The sequence below is a fragment of the Pavona decussata genome, unplaced genomic scaffold, assembly GCF_977016875.1.
Source record: "Pavona decussata unplaced genomic scaffold, jaPavDecu1.1 SCAFFOLD_78, whole genome shotgun sequence".
In the NCBI taxonomy this organism is placed as follows: domain Eukaryota; kingdom Metazoa; phylum Cnidaria; class Anthozoa; order Scleractinia; family Agariciidae; genus Pavona; species Pavona decussata.
The window spans coordinates 2,049,779-2,068,099 of NW_028145496.1; the positions used below are offsets into that span (position 1 = coordinate 2,049,779).

The following is an 18,321-nucleotide window of genomic DNA, read 5'->3' on the forward strand; positions in this document are numbered from 1 at the left end:
GTTGAAGACCTCTATATGTCGGATTTTCAACAACTCAGATGGCTTATGGGTGCCATCTGAGTTGTTGAAGACCTCCATATGTCGGATTTTCAACAACTCAGATGGCACCTACAAGCTTCCGTACAAAAATGCTGACCGGATAATTTTAGATTCATTAACGACTTGTATGATTAGTATGCATCCTGCTAGATTAACAACAGACCACGAGTGACAGGCAATCAGTCAGTTTACTTGTTCAGGTCTTAACCTGTCTAGTAAATGATGCTATATCCGGATAAACATATTTTTATACTTGCGCATCGTGTAGTTCAGTGGTAGAGCATCCGACGACTAGTTATCGGAAGGTCTCAGGTTCGACTCTTGATAGGAGCACTCGGAGTTCCTACTTTCCGAGTATGCCTGTGTCACTGTCAATAATACATCATTCTCATTCATTTGACAAGCTTAAAAAGATACCATCACATTTATTCCATGGCATTTTAAGCACAGGTACCCCCGGCAGGTACCCCATAGACCGTGACCTTTGCGTGAGTATTGTAATTTGAGCGTCACGGCGACCATTGCGTAACGGCCAAATTATAAGGATTTGTATGGGATATTTTTATTGAAAACTCCTTGGTATTTTTAAATTGAAGTAGGAATCGTTTTTTTTTTTTTTTTTTTTCCATACAAATCCTTATAATTTCGCCGTGACGCTCAAATTACAATACCCACGTAAAGGTCACGGTCTATAACTCTCATAGAGCGTGGGGTACTAATCACATAAAAGAGACTCCATTCCAGCAAATTCTTATTTTATTTCCGTTTACAACAACAAGGTAGATGCATGTCCTAGGTATCTCCTCAAATTACAAATTTTAGTAGTTATATAAATGGGGGTATGAGCACACACACTAATTTCATTGATATTTATCGATAAAATTTTTCATTAATGTTTCATTTAAAATGTTGATGAAATTAGTGTTTGTTCTTGTAACCTCAAATATATGGCGGCTATTTCTGTGTCAAGGTTAACTTTCAATAAAAAATACAGAGCCCCTCTCACAAATATTCTTATGACCGTAAGCATAACTTGTTATACCATTTTCATGAATATATCTTTTGTCATCAAAGCAGCTGAGTGATGTTTTGTTCAGCACATAGCTTCCAAGTCGATGTTTTTCGCTTTTGATTGTCCTCATCGTGTGACGCATCTGTTTTTTGTTGAAAAGCACATCTTTGTAATTATCATGTCGCAATCGTTGCTTTATCACATTCGTTGTTATTCCCTTTGCTGCGTGACTTTCCTCTTCATTGTCTTTCATGTAAGAGTACATTCTGGACCTCAAACCAACAAATTCTCTTATCGGAACGCCTTTTACCTCATCCTTAAATTTGGCAATGACTTTCTTGTTCTTTTCATCGAAAAAGGGGCTGCTCTTTGGGTATTCACTGTTGTCGAACAGATGTTTATCTTTCCAAAAATCTTGATAGACATCATCTGCTTCAATCTCATATGTCAGACTGTCAGTATCTGTGAACAATAATCGAGCTTTGTCAAAATATCTGCTTTTGATATAATTATAATGGAAGTCATACATCAGCGTTTTCGATAGATCCAAAATACACATCCCAACATAAGCTGGTCTATTCAAAAGCAAAGTTGTCTTGATTTTATGAACGGCTACCAAATTCTCATCGAATATTTTGCTGCTTATAAAAGTTGGTTTACTAGTCAATTTCAATAGTTTTTCTTTATCGGCTACAAGTCTGATATCCTCTCGCTTTCTGAGATTTTCCATTGTCTTACCGAACACCGAATTATTCATCAACTGGAAAAAGTCTTTTTCAAAAGAGTTCTTTGCCTCTATTCGCTTTTGTGTGTTGAAATCGATATACTTTTTCATCCATGGACTCTGATTGAATGTAAGAGCTTTATGAATCTTTGTCAGTTTCAACCCCAGAGAGAGATACAGCTGTAAGTTTCGATAATGTAGAACATATCTCTCTTTATTTAACAAAGTTGGTATCAGCTTTCTAACTACACCAGTTTTTATTGTGAATTTTTCTGCAACCTCCCGACAATAATCCGATAGCATATCTTCGGTAACTCCGATATGTTCTGCTGCTACCGGGTAGTCGTTTTGAAGATCATGAAGCTCCTGCGGATATTCCAAATCAACCTCCAATATCAATCCTTTTTCAGACTCATCATAATACTTGGATAGATCCAGCTGTTTTATCTGATCATCACACAACCATTGGAAATCACCTGTTGGAAGATGTTGACTCATTGCCCAACCATACAGGTTGTTTGCATCCAGATACATGATGTGTTTTGACGACTCCTCAGGATTGTAGCTCTTCGTGTACCTGTTGTTCGCCTTTCCATATCGATTAGCAATGTAACTGATTCCACCACGCATACTTTTTTCAATAAATTGAAACATATCAACATCACTCATCAGCTCCACTTCAATTTCAGTCATTTTTAACATCGCATCCCAACTCAGACCGGGTGATGTGAAATAATGAACAGGATCCAATCCATAGTATTGTTGACAGGTTTTGCGGAAATTTTCAAAAACATCAGTCAACAACAAAACATCTGATTTGAGATACAGATCATGATACTCTCCTTTTGATGATAGACCGAATTCATTCCAAACATTCTCTGCATGTTGATAATCTTCATCGGTGATATGCTCATTATTCATGATGCTGAAGAAATCTTCTTTGTTCGGTAACCTGCTCTCCTCAAACTTGTCAAAACTATTCATATAATCATAAGGATAGACACCTTTCTTTGTCATCAAGCTTAATTGCTCATTTTGGAATACCTGCCCTGTATATCTGAACGCTTCAGCAGGAAGATTTTTCACTAAATTACTCAACGATGAACTCATGAATTGAAAGCTGTCGATGAACACAAGATGTTGACCCAACATGAAGGCCATGTATTTCTCCATGTTATTGGGAATGATATTTATGTTCATCTCATGTTTCTTTCCTTTTTCATCAACATACGAATTCTTTTTCACAATCTCACCAATCTCTTGCATGATGAAGTGACTGTCATACCCCTTGAGATTGTGAAACACCACAGGTATCTTATCAGTCAATTTGAAATTCAGATTACAATCTTTGTGTGCTGAGCCTCTATATTTGCCGGTAACATGACAGTGATCTCTTACTCTTTCATCACTTGTGATATAAGGTCTCTTGCAGATATGACATTCCTCAGCTCTTTGGAAACTTTCCTCATCAGCTTTCGTCATTTTGAGTGGTTTCGAGAAATGAGTCTTTACAATTTTTTGGCAGTATTCAACCTCTTCCAACATGTCCTCCATGAACCTGCTGACAGCCTTTTCTCCTCTATAAATTATGATTGGTTGTGAAAATTCATCATCATAGCAACAGACAACATTGTAGCCATATCCAGAAGCGGTATGTTTTTGATACTGTTTTGTGTTAGATTTTTCATCTGAATTTTGAATCTTTTCATCTGAATTTTGAATCTTTTCAGTAATAGCTTCGAAATCAGCATAAATCACGAACGGTGCTGGCAACTCTTTTTGATAATTTCTAAAGGAGATTTTTGATCCAGGGTCTGGCATTTTAATGGATTGTAATCCATTGATTTCGATGCACGTGACATTGTGTTTTGCCAGAATCTCTTCTGAGCTGAAACATTGGAGACAGTACATGCAGAAATTCTTTCTTTCCTTGTGCTTCGTTTGATTATACATAAATTTGTTGAAATCCTTTATCAAACAATAATGTTTAACCTCTTCTTTGGTTATGAGCAGCATATTCAAACAAGACTCGAACTTCTCTTTTGAAATGTAGATCGGATACGGCTGCCCTTGCTCATAACCGAAGACATTGACATTAATACTGTTCTGTTTCTCTATTCTGTTATATTGTTTTATGGAAACGGGAAACTCAATTCCTGTGTAATCCAAATCCTTCACACATCTTCTGTCACACTCTTTCACTCTCTGTGGATTTTTCTTTTGTGGAAACAGATAACGAATGTGGCACCAACGAAAACATTCATTATCCTCATTTTTGATGTTTATAATGCCTTTGGATGAGTTCTGCAGCTCTTTGGGTAATGGAATATATGAAGAACCTTTGAGTGGTTGATATTTTACAACATTGATGAAATGACCATCAACTGATTTCATCAACCATGCTGAACCTTCTGAAATCCATTGTTGAATCTTGTTCACAATCTGTTCCTGCGTTATCTGCAACAATTGCAAAATTTGTGTCTCGTTTGTCACTGTTTGCACCTTTCCATTGAAATAAGCTGTTTTTTCAATCAACTCATCTCCTTTCTGTTTTTCAAACGTAATCTTCAACACTTCATTAAATTTGAAACCTTTCATCTCATTCAGAACCTTTGACAGATTGTTCTCAATCACTGAACGGGTGTTCTGTAGTTGAATTGTGTCTGTTTGTAAGACCAACTTCATATGATTTCGTATACCCTGCGAGGGCCTGCGCTTTCTGTGTGAAAGTTGGTTTAATGTGTCGTGGTTTGTTAAACATACTCATTATCTCATTCTTTGCAGCATCAAACGCTTTCGAGCTGTGCTTTCCAATCGCTTCATCCGCATTTTTCAACCACTCTCCCCAATCAATGACGTTTTCAGTCGTTTTTTGAATCACATTTGGCAGCTCATTGGGTGTTGTCGTGACAACTGTTGGTTTGAGGATCGGCACATTAATCTCAGGTACTCTACCGAATAAGCTGGGGGGTTGTCTTGTTTTTATAATCTTCGAGGTTGGAACAACGTTCACAAAGTCAATTAAGTCACCGTCTTCAGCTTTCTTTTCGAGGGGATGTGGAGAGGGTTGTCTTTTTCTTTTTCGAGTTGGAGATGGAGATGGAGATGGTTGTCTTTTTGAAACTTGTGTGATCGGTTTTGTGTCATCCTCATCAATAAAATTGACAACACCTCTCGGACGATTTTGATTTATCAGTTTGATCAGCTCTGCTTTTCTCAAGCGTGAATAACCTCTCAACCCGAGATTTTTTGCGAGGGTCTTCAACTGAGGAACTGTTTGTGAATCCATTTATCTTATCTTATTTATAAGATTTTTTTTTAATTCATTTTTTCATTTCACGTTTCATGAAATGAAGAAGTTTTCAAAAAGTTCAAGCAAAAGACAAACTAACCTTATTTCCATCCTCGTCCACGAACTCATTTCCACATTTTATGTAATATTGAATTGAACCGACATTTTTCTTCAACAGCTTTGAACACTGATAGATACTTTTGCATCTTGTGACAACTTGCGTTTCAACATTGGTGATCAACACCTCCTTCGCATCTGTTGGCTTGCATACAAGTCTTTCGTCAAGATTTAACGCTTTCACCAGCTCTGTTTTGGATAGCTTCTGCGAATATTTGATTTTTTTTCCAACAGCCATTTTTCGAAGCTCTTGAAGAGTTAAATATGTTGCCATTATTTTATATCTTATCTATAATATTTTTTTAATTTCATTTTTTCTTTTTTCACATCAGATCGTTTATATCTATCCAGGAATTGAATTTTTCTGGGTAACCGCTCCACTTCACCAACGCTTTACCTTTTCGAGCGTCTCGTCGAATCACTTTCTCAATACGGTAAACGTCTTGAACAGCCTTCTGCATCTCCTGTTCATAAAAAGAACCTGATATCTGCTCACCACTGAGGTCTTTGAGTCTGTAAGTGATCGGATTGGTGTATTGGATCTTATCGACTGTGAAAACTTCTTCTGTCCAATTGGGTGTGTAGACAGGACGTTTGTACTTAGATATTCTGACCTTATCACCGACTCTGTATTTTGGCTTTGTTGAGGTTGGCTTCATATCACCGAAAAGGTTGAAGTAAACGGTTCCTTCATTCTCTTTCCTCGACGCTTCTGCCGGCGTCATTTTTATCGAACTATGTTTGGTGTTGTTGTACAGCTTCAATATTTTGGGTAGTATGTCCAGATACATTGTATTACCTTGAGCAGTGAATTCCTTCCACATTCTATTTTTCATGGTTCGGTTCCAACGCTCCACCACTGACGATTTCTGTTCATGCTCTGTTGAATACAGTTCAATCTCCTGTTTTCTTAGCAAGTCTTTCAGATATCTGTTGTAAAACTCTGAACCTTTGTCAGTCCACACAAACTCCGGTTTTCTGCCCTCTTTGAAGATGTTTTGAAATGCTTTGGTTACGGTCTCAACTTTTTTATCCTTCAATGGCACAATCCAACCGTATTTGCTGAAGACATCGATTACCATGAGAAGATATTTGTAACCTTTATTCCATCTGCTAAACTGCTGCATCTCAACAAGGTCAGCAGCCCATATCTCATCGATGTGATTCACAATGACGCGCCGCCGGGTGAATTTTCTTTTTATGGGTCTATGCAGTTCATCTGCTAATTTTTCTTGCCACCCAATGTCTTCACCCGACGGCTTTTGACGTTTTTTGGAACGCCGAGACCAAGTTTTTGCTTTGTGTTAATCATATTTCGAGCCATCCAGTGACCCCATTGTCTCTCATTATAAGGAACAGAGTCCAGCGCTTTGACCATTTTCCTGTCAGCTTCATTCTTGCATTTTTTGTCATCTTTGCAAACTGAATAATCGACGTCATGTTGCAACGCTATCGCATCAGTCTTACCCGTTGGTTTGTCGTATATCTCGAGTATCTCTCCTGTTTTTGGATCCCATCTGACCTGATTTTCAAGATCATTGTAGGGACCGGTGTATCGATGTCCCGGAAGAGTCCAACCCCCTTTCGGTTTAGGGAGTTTTCCAATCATTTTATGAATGTCAAGCCCACCTCCATCAAGATCTTTTCTGTCGGTTCTGTATTTGTTATTGGGTCGTATCTTTGTTGATAATTGATCTAACATCTCTGATCCTGTTTTTTGAATGAAAGGAGTTGCTCTTTCCAACGCATAATCGAGAGCCTTTTTCTGTAGTTTTGGGTTCCTGAGAGCTTCACTACCATAATAACGCCCCATCTCTACAGCTTTTTTTCCAAGCCAAGGAATACCGTGTTGAATTAACATATCAGTGCCGGTCGATGCCATTGTATCCAAAATGCCCGCTCCTTCAGACTGGCCAATCAGTTTCCCTGGTTCAACGCCTCCGATTGTTTCACAAATCTGGTTTTGGTTATGCCACATTCAGCACATGTGCAAAAGAACATAAGTCGACCGTTCTTCGCATGTTTGTAGCCTGAAGGCTCAACACACTCAGTTTGTTTCCTCTGTTTAACGCAATACGTTTTCATTTACAATGAGGTTACATAATTTTTTTAAAAACTTTTGAAATATCTTTCGATGAATCTCTCATTTTTCGTGGTATGGTGCACATCGAAGACTTGCAAAAGGTCAAAATATGATGTGTCTGTTCATCTCATTCAAAAAGTATAAACAGAAGTATCCACAAGTCGTTGTATTCAAGGCTTGTATCTGGTTATTTTGATGAATCAGAGTGAGATTCTTCTTCTTTGCATGATTTACAATCTCTTGAAATGGTGGCATCCCAAAACTGTCAAAATAATTGATTATCCCATTCTTGACATGTGTTGCGACCCAATGACTTCCACTCATGTATGACGGCTCAAGATTGAAAATGAATAGCGCCATTTTGTGATCATGTGGAACAGTTTGGTCCCTTGACAACACACCACCTTTGGCTATCGGTATTTTCAGATGACGACACCATCTTAACAGATCATGGTTGCTCAAGGGTATGTCTTTGTGGAATTTCAAAGGATTGCTCCCAACAGTGGAATCCCATTGAATGGGCTGCTTTTTCCCAGAAGCAACCCATTTCCCGACTTTTTTTCCCCGCCTTTTTTTCCAGCACCCACTCTTCCTCTTGCTTGTTCCCATGTTCCAAAAAATGGAGGTGGTGGTTGATACGCTCCAAGTCTGGGAGCTGCTCCACCATCTTGTTTAGCAGGTCTGCCGATTCTGGGACCTCCTGAACCCGTCATCTTTTTGACAGCCTCAAGGGCGAGTGGAATACCGATTGATGCTAAGAGTGTGCCAAGAAAACCACCCGTTTGTGTTTTTGTAGGTCTTATATTTACTCCGGAGCCTGTTTGTAGGGCATTGAGAATATCCTTTTTCTGTTTATCACTCAATAGATGTTTATGAGCGATAAGTTGATCTATTTTGGAATTTGGAATGAGAAAACCACCTGTCTGTACACCTCTTCCAGATATCTTTTTGACAATCTGAGATGCTCCTTCAGAAGCTGCACCGGCAAGAGCTGATAATCCTAGAGTCTTTGCTAATGTCGGTCCGAAAGTTCGACCAAGTGTCAAGATTGAACTCAGAAGTGAACCACCAACCTGTTTTCTGATATTTGTCTTGGACAGTTTGATATCCATTCCCTTATTCAATGTGCGGTTCTTTTCCAACCTCTTCACAGTTGTTGCAGGCACATAAAGAGTATCACTTCCACCGGAGAGAGCATCTTTTGTCAACCTCAAGACGATCGTTTCGCGTTTGCGAAAAGCTCTACTCAGATTTTTTCTGATTGTCAGAAAGTTTGACGTTTCTCTCATGCAATTGAGTCATGTTATTTTATCTGTATCGGATAAAATAAACTCAACAAAAAAAGAAAACAACCGGTTTTTGAATCAGACCATCATAAGTTCATTTCCAACCTTGTTGACAATAACCTCACTTTCATAAAACACAATGGCATGAGCTCTCACATTAGCTGTCGGTGCCGTATTCAATCTGTAGTTCAAAATCAGTTGTTTTGGATCTCGAGTAATAGCCTCTTTTTGATAGGTTAGATCAAAATAGATAAGACCGTAAAGAGATGTGAAATTATGTAGATTCAACTGCGTTCCTGTGTTCAGATCATTTTTTCGAAATGCATAAGACATCAGATCGTTGAAGATTCTGACTTTTGAATCGGCATCGTACTCCAATTGAGGATAGAAAGTGCTGTTTCCATACTCCAAACGGCATGATGCAAGAGAGCTATTGGCATCTGCAGAATTCAGCTTGAAAGTGTCAAAAATGTAAGGAGTTCTCTCCGATTCCTCATTGTTTGGACCATCAGTTCTCTGCAGATATATAAACACATGTTTCACATTGTCGATGGCTGGGCTAATCTGAAACATGTTTTGAACTGCTCTTGTATTTGCACTCTGGTTATACAGATCTCTCATGTAGACCCATTTGGTTGGTTTGAGAAAATCTTTCACGAATTCACCGTATGCGCTATCTTTCGGAATCATTTTTGGAAGCCAAAGATAAAGTCGAGTGACAACCACCCGCCCATCATCAGCTGCAGCTGCTTTGTGAATCAATTCATCATCATCATTCAATGTCAGTTCGAATGTGAGCTGCATGGGAGGAATCATCTTATCTTCCAATTCCTCAAAGAAACTGTACCTGTTCAACGGAATGATCTCATTAATGCTTTTGGCTCCACCACCACCATTGTTCTGGTTTGCTTGAGTCAAAACTCGCCTTGCTTCAAAACCCAAATTTGTATTTGCTGTTGTACCATCTGTGTCAAGATACCAAAAACTATTTTTGGCAACTGATCTGCTGAAATCATCACTATACTCCAGCAAATTTTTGGCATTTGTGATTCTATGAATGTTGTCGCTCTCGTACACTATTTTACCAGCAGATTTGATAACCATGTGTTTGATGAGAGAATGTGACCCATTAATCATCGAAATTCGGTCAGCAGCTGCAAAACCGGCTCCATCAGCTTTCTTTTGGAGCTCTTTGGATACCTCGAAATATCCGTTATAATAATCGAAAAGAGTTGATCTATCGGTTATTGTGAATTTATATCCTGTTTTTTTTCTGGGAATTGTTATTTGCAGGTTGTTCAATGATATTGTCAAGGGAGAATCTGACCATTTCATATCTCTGCAGTTTATCACTTGTTCTGAAAGTCATCTTGTTATTTATCTGTTTGAAACTTTTTTGCGTTTTTGTGTTTTTTCTTCACACGTTTTATGTGAAGAATTATGTGCTTCTGAATTAAACGTGTTTTTTTCTCTTCTTTTTCATACCGCTTCCAGAAATCAATCTATTCAAAATTACATTATAATCTTCTTCTTTTTGTTTGGGTTTCGCTGCTTTTGGAACTTGTTTTCCCAAAGACTGTAGGTCTTTCATGAAAAGATGGCCTGATTTTTCAGCAACTTTTTTACCTGCAAATTCAACCGCTTTTTTACCAAGTTTATCACCAGCACTTTCTATTCCCGATTTCAAAGCTTTTTTAGCGAGAGGTTTCAAAACGACCTGGGTAGCTGTGCTCAACATCCTTTTCATCGGTTTGAAAATGTTGTCTACAATCAAACCTGATCCTTTGTGTTTATAAACAAATCTTCCAAGTCTCGGATAAAAAATTCGTTTGTAATTATATGTCGGCATTTTTTGAAATTGTCTTTCATAATTTTTCTCTCAAAATAAGAGAAAATGCGGTATCAGCGTCATTCAAATCTATTATTCGTCGTTTACCATCGGTGATGTATATCCGTATAGCATTTATGAGATACTTATTGACCGGATTATATTGAACTCTCAAAGGCTCTTTAGTGAAAGCATAGGATGGAGTCAAATCATTTGTGCCAAAGGTATAGATGATATCTGTCTCATCCCCGTCAACAAGACTATCTGAAATAATATCGCAATGTATATTCAAAATCTCTGTGTCTTGACTGAGATTTGGTGTATAATCACCAACATTTTCAGAACTGGTTAAAATTCGTTTGTTGAAACCGATCAGATCATTGAAATTTGATGTTCTGAGGTCTAGTTGATAGTTTGACGCGAGTGTTATGATTGTTTTGAAAGTTGTGTTGTCAAATTCCAAGGTTATTGGATATGAAGGTTTGCTTGAAGTCCCTGTTTTTGTCTGTTCCTTGATGAAATCGTTGAAATCAACATAGTTCCATGTTCCTGGTGGAAAGGTTATATCTTTCCAAGTATTCCCACCATCAGAAGAGTATTTTATTTTTTGGTTGTTCAACTCTGATGTGATATTGAACCATGTAAAAGACATCGATATGATTCGGTCTAAACCGAGTTCATATTGCCTGTTTGGATCAAGTTTTATCGGTTCGGTATATTTGATTGTGAAATCGCTAGGCTTATTTTTTGTTTGGTTTTTGACGCTATGAGAAGACAAGACCAATTGTCGTTGCATTTTTAATATGTTTACATAAAAAAGTTTTTATAAATCTTGTTGTATTGAGGTTTGTTGATTATGGAATGTCTCAATAAAATATCAAGAATAGCAACACCGGTGTTTCTGAGCTCTATGCTATTATTACCAGCGCCAATTGATCCAACAATTAACTCTAACTTTTTGAGGGCTTCTTTAGGGTTAAGAAAAACAACACTTGCGTTTCCACCTCGCTTTGCTGTCTTTCTTTTGAGACCAGAGCCTTTGATACTCTTCAACTTATTTTTGTTATAGTTGATATAATCGTTGAGAACTTTTCGAGTGTCGTCGATGACCTTTCTTCTGAACTGTGCTTCAGCTTCGCTTATCAAACCTTTGTTCAACTGCTTTGTGATATGTGTTTTATAACCAGGAAGTTGTTGTCTTTTCTTGACCGCATTTTCAATTCTCTTTGACAAAAGAGAATGTCTCGTTTTTTGTGTCATATCATCCCTTTTGAGTTGTGCTTCAATGTCCTCATAGTTGGTTATTCCAAGTTCATCCAAAGTCTCATTTATTCTGTCTTCTTCAAAAATCCCATAATCTGGAACTTCGTCTTCTTCATATTCTGGGGGGTCTTCAAGTTGTGGCATATACTCCGGATCGATAGATAGTTTCTTTTTTCCTGTTTCCAAATCTTTGAGAACCTCATCATAAGAGGGTGGTTTTGGAACAAGCTGTTTCGTATTTTGTGGTTGAACTCCTTCATCAAAAAGATCTTCAAGACCGTAATCTGGTATTCCTTCATCTTCGATATTGATGCCATAATCTGGAACCTCTGCTTTTTTTCTTAGCAAACCGTCTTTTCATAGGTTGAGGTTGCGTCAACTCCTTCAAACCGGATGTAATCGGTTTGAAAAGCTTCTCTGCTCCAACATCACTCATTGTATCGGTTATTTTCTTTTGTTTCAGCGTTTCCCTGATAGTATTGATATCTTGACCGATTTTCGATCTTTTTTCAGCCATCTCTTTCCACTTGAGGAGACTCATTTTGTTTGATTGAAACAAAATATTGTTCTTTTTTTCGGATGAAAATGGGTTATTGAATATAAAAAAGCTCGCATAGCGTGTCGCATAGCGTGTCGCATAGCGTGTTGTGTAAAATTATTGAGAAAAAAACTCCCTGAATCAAAAAAAATTTCTGTTGTGTATCAATAAAATGGCGATACCAAACTATGACGTTGAAGGTGATGAAGACAGTGATTTCACCCAGTTGTATCCTTTTATGCCTGATAGATGCTTCAGAATGTTGATCTGCGCTCCGAGTGGGGGTGGTAAAACCAATCTTTTGCTTCATATGATAAACAAACCCCTGTTATTTTTTGACAAGATCTATCTATATGCTAAAAACTTGCAACAGAACAAGTATCAATATTTGTTACAAATATTTGAACCTCTTTCAAGAAAATACGGTTATGATATCATTGAAGCCGGCAATGATGAGATAATTCCTTTGCCTGACATGGATGATGAAAATCAAAAGTTGGTCATTTTCGATGATTACCTTAACACCGGAACCAAAAATGATCAAGAGATACGAAATTATTTCACAAACTCTCGAAATAAAAATTGCAGCTGCATCTATCTGTCTCAGTCTTTTTACAACACGGACAAAACCATCAGATTAAACTGTTCCCATTACTGCATTTTCGATTTTCCAAGCAAGAATGAACAGAGCAGAATCTGTCAAGAATTAAACATCAACAAAGACGACTACATCTCAGCAACAAAAGAACCGTACACTTTTCTGTATGTTGATAAGCCACGAAAATTCAACGCAAAAAATTTCACCAAAATAATCTGAAGAGTTAACAAAATGAGTTTCTACAACGGAGTATTAAATTATAACCATTCCACAGCTGTGAGAGGTGCCAGAGGTTTACCGGGGGTCGGTTTCAAGTTAGATGGTGACAACAATTATGATATACAGAACAAAAAACTCGTCAATGTTAAACAAGGAGCTGATCCCAATGATGTTGTCACAAAGAGCCAAATACAATTGCTGGATAATGCTCCTGGTAATGTACAAGCTGATAAAGCAGTAATTTACAGCAATACCGGTAGCGTTCATACCAATAGTATCTATCTGCAAGACACACCAGACGGTGCTGGAAGCTCCAATGATGTTCGATTATTGACTGAACATCAGTCTTATGACAATATTCACCTTCATATACCGGATTTGCGAAACTTTGATGGTTATGGTGGACGAGCTAAAAGCGAAATAATGGTTACATCAACAGAACAACATATTACCGGACGGAAAACATTTTTCGATATTAATGTGTTAAAACCCGATAATAACGATCAAGCGACGAATAAAAAGTATGTAGATGATGAGATTAAAAAAATACCATCGCCCGATCTATCAGATTATGTAAAAAAAGATGGCAGTGTTGCAATGACCGGTGATCTGAATATGGGAAAAAAAAAGATCGCGAACGTTGCAAACCCAACAACAGATAGTGAAGCAGTGAACAGATACTATGTCGATCATAACTTTCTCAACAGGTTAAGACCAAATTCTCTTGGAGGTGATCTCGACATGAGGGGCCATAAAATCACCTACGCCGGTTTACCAACGAATCAAAATGACGTTGCGAACAAACAATATGTGGACTCAGAGATAGCCAAAATACCACAACCATCCGGTGCAGATTATTTGAAGAAAGATGGAAGTGTCCCAATGACAGGCAACCTTGATATGAATAATAAACAGATCAAATCCATCGCCAAACCGACTGATGATAATGACGCGACAACCAAAAAATATTTCGAGGACAGATTGGAACAGAGTCATCTTGTCAGCAGTCATAAAACAAATGAATTCAAATATTTGAAAGATTCCAATGAGAGCAGTTTGGAGTACAATATCACGGTGAATGATATTGTTGATTTCAAAGGATCCCCACATCAAAATAGAAAGGGTTATAGCATAGATTTGACAAAGGATGCGGGAACCAATAATTACAGATCAAGGATAGGTTTCAATCTTTATTCTCTCGCTATAGGAACATACACAATTGTGTTTGAATTCTACCCACCAGAGATGACTAATATTCAATTATCATGTACTGCATCTGAAGCATATATCCACAAAGCTATACAGCGTGATTTCACTGATTATAGCAAGCTATTGGTTCAATTCAATAACAACAGCAAACAAACTCCAGATTACATCTATTTGACGATGCACGGCACAGCTACAGCAACTCAAGTACAATGTCACCTGGTTGTTTACGGTGTAAAAGATTGGTCGGATAGTGTGTATCCAGGTATTTACGATGGGTTGGATAATGAGATGTTCAAATACGAAAATGGAGATATGAAAATGCAGACTGAACTTGACATGAATAATAAAAGAATCATAAATCTATCCGACCCGATTGACGATGGAGATGCCGTCAATAAGTCAAGTTTGGATTCTGTGTCATATTTCACAAAAAATCATGCTTACAGAAGTATATTTCCCGAATTCTATGATTTGGTTGAAACATCGCGTTTTAATCTCATCAAGGGTGTCACTGGTGTTGTCATAAACAAAATACACCCCAATCTTATGCTTGAGACGGATCGTTTCATCAACGACTATGACGTCAACAATGGTTTGAAATTCAGTACAAAAACACATATTCACACATCAAAAATATTCAATCAGACAAACAGTTTTACGTTTTTCATGTCTTTCAAACATGATGAGATCAAAACCTGCAGAATCTCTTGGTCCCACACATCACCCATTCCACTTAAGTTGTATCCAAGATATGAAATATCAGCTGATCAATTCAGAGCAGACTTTCGGAGAGTCAAAGGTTTGAAACAACCGATTCAATCAGTCAGTTTCACAAGCGATTTCAAAAATAAACAGTTATGTATATGGATCTGTTACAATGCTCCCCAACGTTTGTATAAGATGGCACTAAGCAATTATAATTCTCATATCAATCAAACATTAAGCCGACCGATTAATTTTCAAAGTAACCAATTCGAAATCGACTATGACGGCTTCGTCAATAAAATCGGTTTGGCTGATAAATTTATGGACGTCGACAGTTTAGACTTTCACAGGATTTTGCTTGAGGAAAAAAGAAGTGGATCTTATCTTGAGTAAACAATAATGATGGTAAAAACAAAAAAATCGATCATCAATTTCAACCACATATCTGAAGAGTTGACCGAAGCGCAGATAACTGAACTGAAATCGTATTACAAAACATACCACAAAAAGATGTGGATGTACAAGGCTGCTTACAAACGATTGAAAGCATGGCAGTTGACAGGCAACATCTCAAGCATAATTTTTGCTACTGGCGGTCTGGCCAGCTCGATAGCGACTTCAGGTGCCAGTCTGATTGCCATCGCGGCTGCGAGTGTACTTATTCAAGCGTATATGAAACACAAGAACGTTGATATCAAACTGCATCAATGTAATATGCTTTTCAAACGTATGGACATCTGTTGATTGAGATAAAAGACATTCTCAGATCCGGTCAATTCAACGGTTCAAAATTATTGTCCAAACTGCAACAGAATGATGATTTCATCCTCGACAATTCACCGATTGTGGACAAGTTTGAGAAAAAATACGATATGATTTTCATGTAAAAGCGTGATAATGAGATTCAAGTTGCATGTGACACAGATGTGTAAACAATAGATTTCATTCCACACTTCCCTAACAATATCAAGTGCTGAAGGTAAACACAAAATCTATTTTCAACTTGGCTGGTTGTTAGGGAGGTGTGGAATGTAATGACGTCACGTTGTAATGAAAGTTGAGTGCTCGTAAAATAACTTCATAACTGATAATGAGTAGTATGGAGTACGAGCAGAGTGAAGATATGCAATTCGATGATTCTGATTTAATATCAGGACAATCAGCGCAACAAGTTCCATCACGAAAATCGGTGGAATCAATAGAACAGATTCTTCAAAACATCATCAAAAAAGATTCTATTCCTAAAGAAGACCTACGAAAAAGATGGAATATCAAGAAATCTGAGCGGGAAAAGCTGGTAAAACAGAGGAACAAAGCGAAGGAAACTTATATGCTTTCCTCACGTATATCGCGTGAGGAAAGAAAATGACTGTTGCATATTATTCAATCCCATACTGTTGATTATGAGTTATCCTTCTCCTCAAGGAGTCGTAAACGTCCGCTTTTTGTAAGCTAGGCGTTCTGGTTGAGGCTTGATATTAGCCGAAACGACTCTAATCACCCGTTTCAGTTAAATTCTGCTGTGTAAAGAGCGGTTTCAACCGGTTTGGATTAGATGCAGGTGAAACGTGACAACGTTGACCTCAATGAACACGTATGCTAATTCTTCATAACCGGATGCAGGTTATGAATTAAATGGAATTTTATTTTCCTCGTCTAATCAGTCTTCATTTTTCACTCTCAACAACATTCAAAACGGGTGTTATCGCTTTCTAAAATTTCACATATGCCTCGCTGACCTTTAGCTGAACACAAACAGCATTCTCACCCATGTATATACTATCAACCAGCAAAGCAGCTTTGACCGTACAATACTTGTTGAGATACTTCAAAGGATCGACATTGTCATGGAATAAAAAAGAATGTGATAAAGCAACGATTGCGACATGATAATTACAAAGATGTGCTTTTCAACAAAAAACAGATGCGTCACACGATGAGGACAATCAAAAGCGAAAAACATCGACTTGGAAGCTATGTGCTGAACAAAACATCACTCAGCTGCTTTGATGACAAAAGATATATTCATGAAAATGGTATAACAAGTTATGCTTACGGTCATAAGAATATTTGTGAGAGGGGCTCTGTATTTTTTATTGAAAGTTAACCTTGATACAGAAATAGCAGTCATATATTTGAGGTTACAAGAACAAACACTAATTTCATCAACATTTTAAATGAAACATTAATGAAAAATTTTGTCGATAAATATCAATGAAATTAGTGTGTGTGCTCATACCCCCATTTATATAACTACTAATTTTAGCACCGAATATAAGTTCCCGTTTTACAACATGCCTACAAGGGGTATCGAATGGTCCCATTCAATTTTAAAGTGCTCGCAAAATTTGGCCTTTGCTCGAATTGCTCGCAAAAATTACACGGGTGCTCGCTTGCTCGTGCTCGCAAAAATTTTGCAACTGCTTGCATCCTTTTAAGAACAATTTGACAAGTGCTCGTGCTCGCAAAAATAAACACACTGCTCGCATGCTCGCAAATGCTCGCAAAGACCATTCGATACCCCTCCTACAGTATATTTGACATGTTTTATACAAAGCCTTTTCGAATGAGACATTTTCACGTCTACAAATTCCTGAGGAACCAACAGACTTAAACAATAAAGAGTGACCAGTGACCGATGGCAAAGACACACGAGGCTACATCTTACATACTCCCATGTATTCCTAAACCAACTAAAGTTTGCCTTATTGGGATAAACACTGGGGAAGTCAGTCAGACGGTTCACACGTTAAATCGACTGACTGCACCCCTCCCTTGAGCGAGCTCTTCCCCAGAGAGCTCGTGTTAAGAAGATTTCCCTTGAAATACCCCTCACATGACTTAGCCAACTTGGATATCTCTGCGGCATTTAACACCCGTTCTCAGAAGTTGATGCCCGTCATTTCGCCAATAAAACTTTGGTCTTGAGTGAATCCTCCTCCGTAAGAGTCTTGATCCTGTCCAAATATCAGCTTTGCACCTGCATTCAATGAAAGCCCTGAAACAAGAGGACAATATTTTCACAAAAGATAAGTAGGCATACTTTTAAGTTTTTATTATATTTTATTGATTATTCATTTTTATCTCCAACATACCGCTGGCTTGACGATCCCATCTCTGTGCACCATCTACATACAATCTGACAGCACCTCCACCCCATGATACACAAACATGATGCCACTTGCCATCAGTTATCGTCACACCTGTAGAACTGTAGATTCGATAAAAATAAAAGAATGTTGATTGACAAGAAATCGCCAGGAAAAGAGAGTACATTCCAATGTATTCCCTATTCCAACGAAACTGTGTCAAGTTACTCTAAAGTCCGCGTCGGATAGCTTGACCACACGTGTTTCGTGGCGTTTCCGAGGATTATTCGCGCATGCCTGAAAATCGGCAAAGGGACTG

The 18,321-nt window shown here is 37.9% G+C and overlaps 3 protein-coding genes across 3 annotated transcripts in view; 1 reads left to right on the forward strand and 2 right to left on the reverse strand.

Moving 5' to 3' along the window:
• The window catches only part of LOC146476301 (C-reactive protein-like), a 29,892-nt gene extending 11,571 nt beyond the window's left edge, over positions 1-18,321 (reverse strand). Inside the window, exons 1-2 of the mRNA XM_085114868.1 lie at positions 18,009-18,321; positions 17,435-17,911 (exon numbers count right to left, since the gene is read on the reverse strand). Coding sequence (XP_084970994.1) covers positions 17,796-17,911; positions 18,009-18,189 — 297 coding nt within the window. The 5' untranslated portion in view covers positions 18,190-18,321 and the 3' untranslated portion in view covers positions 17,435-17,795. The remainder of the gene's footprint in view (positions 1-17,434; positions 17,912-18,008) is intronic.
• LOC146476303 (uncharacterized) lies at positions 1,011-4,373 on the reverse strand. The gene has a single exon (XM_085114694.1). It carries the CDS (start codon positions 4,371-4,373, stop codon positions 1,011-1,013), a length of 3,363 nt encoding a protein of 1,120 aa, XP_084970820.1.
• LOC146476304 (uncharacterized) lies at positions 13,012-16,282 on the forward strand. Its single transcript, XM_085114695.1, has 3 exons — positions 13,012-14,122; positions 14,447-15,007; positions 16,068-16,282. Exons 1-3 carry the CDS (start codon positions 13,012-13,014, stop codon positions 16,280-16,282), a joined length of 1,887 nt encoding a protein of 628 aa, XP_084970821.1.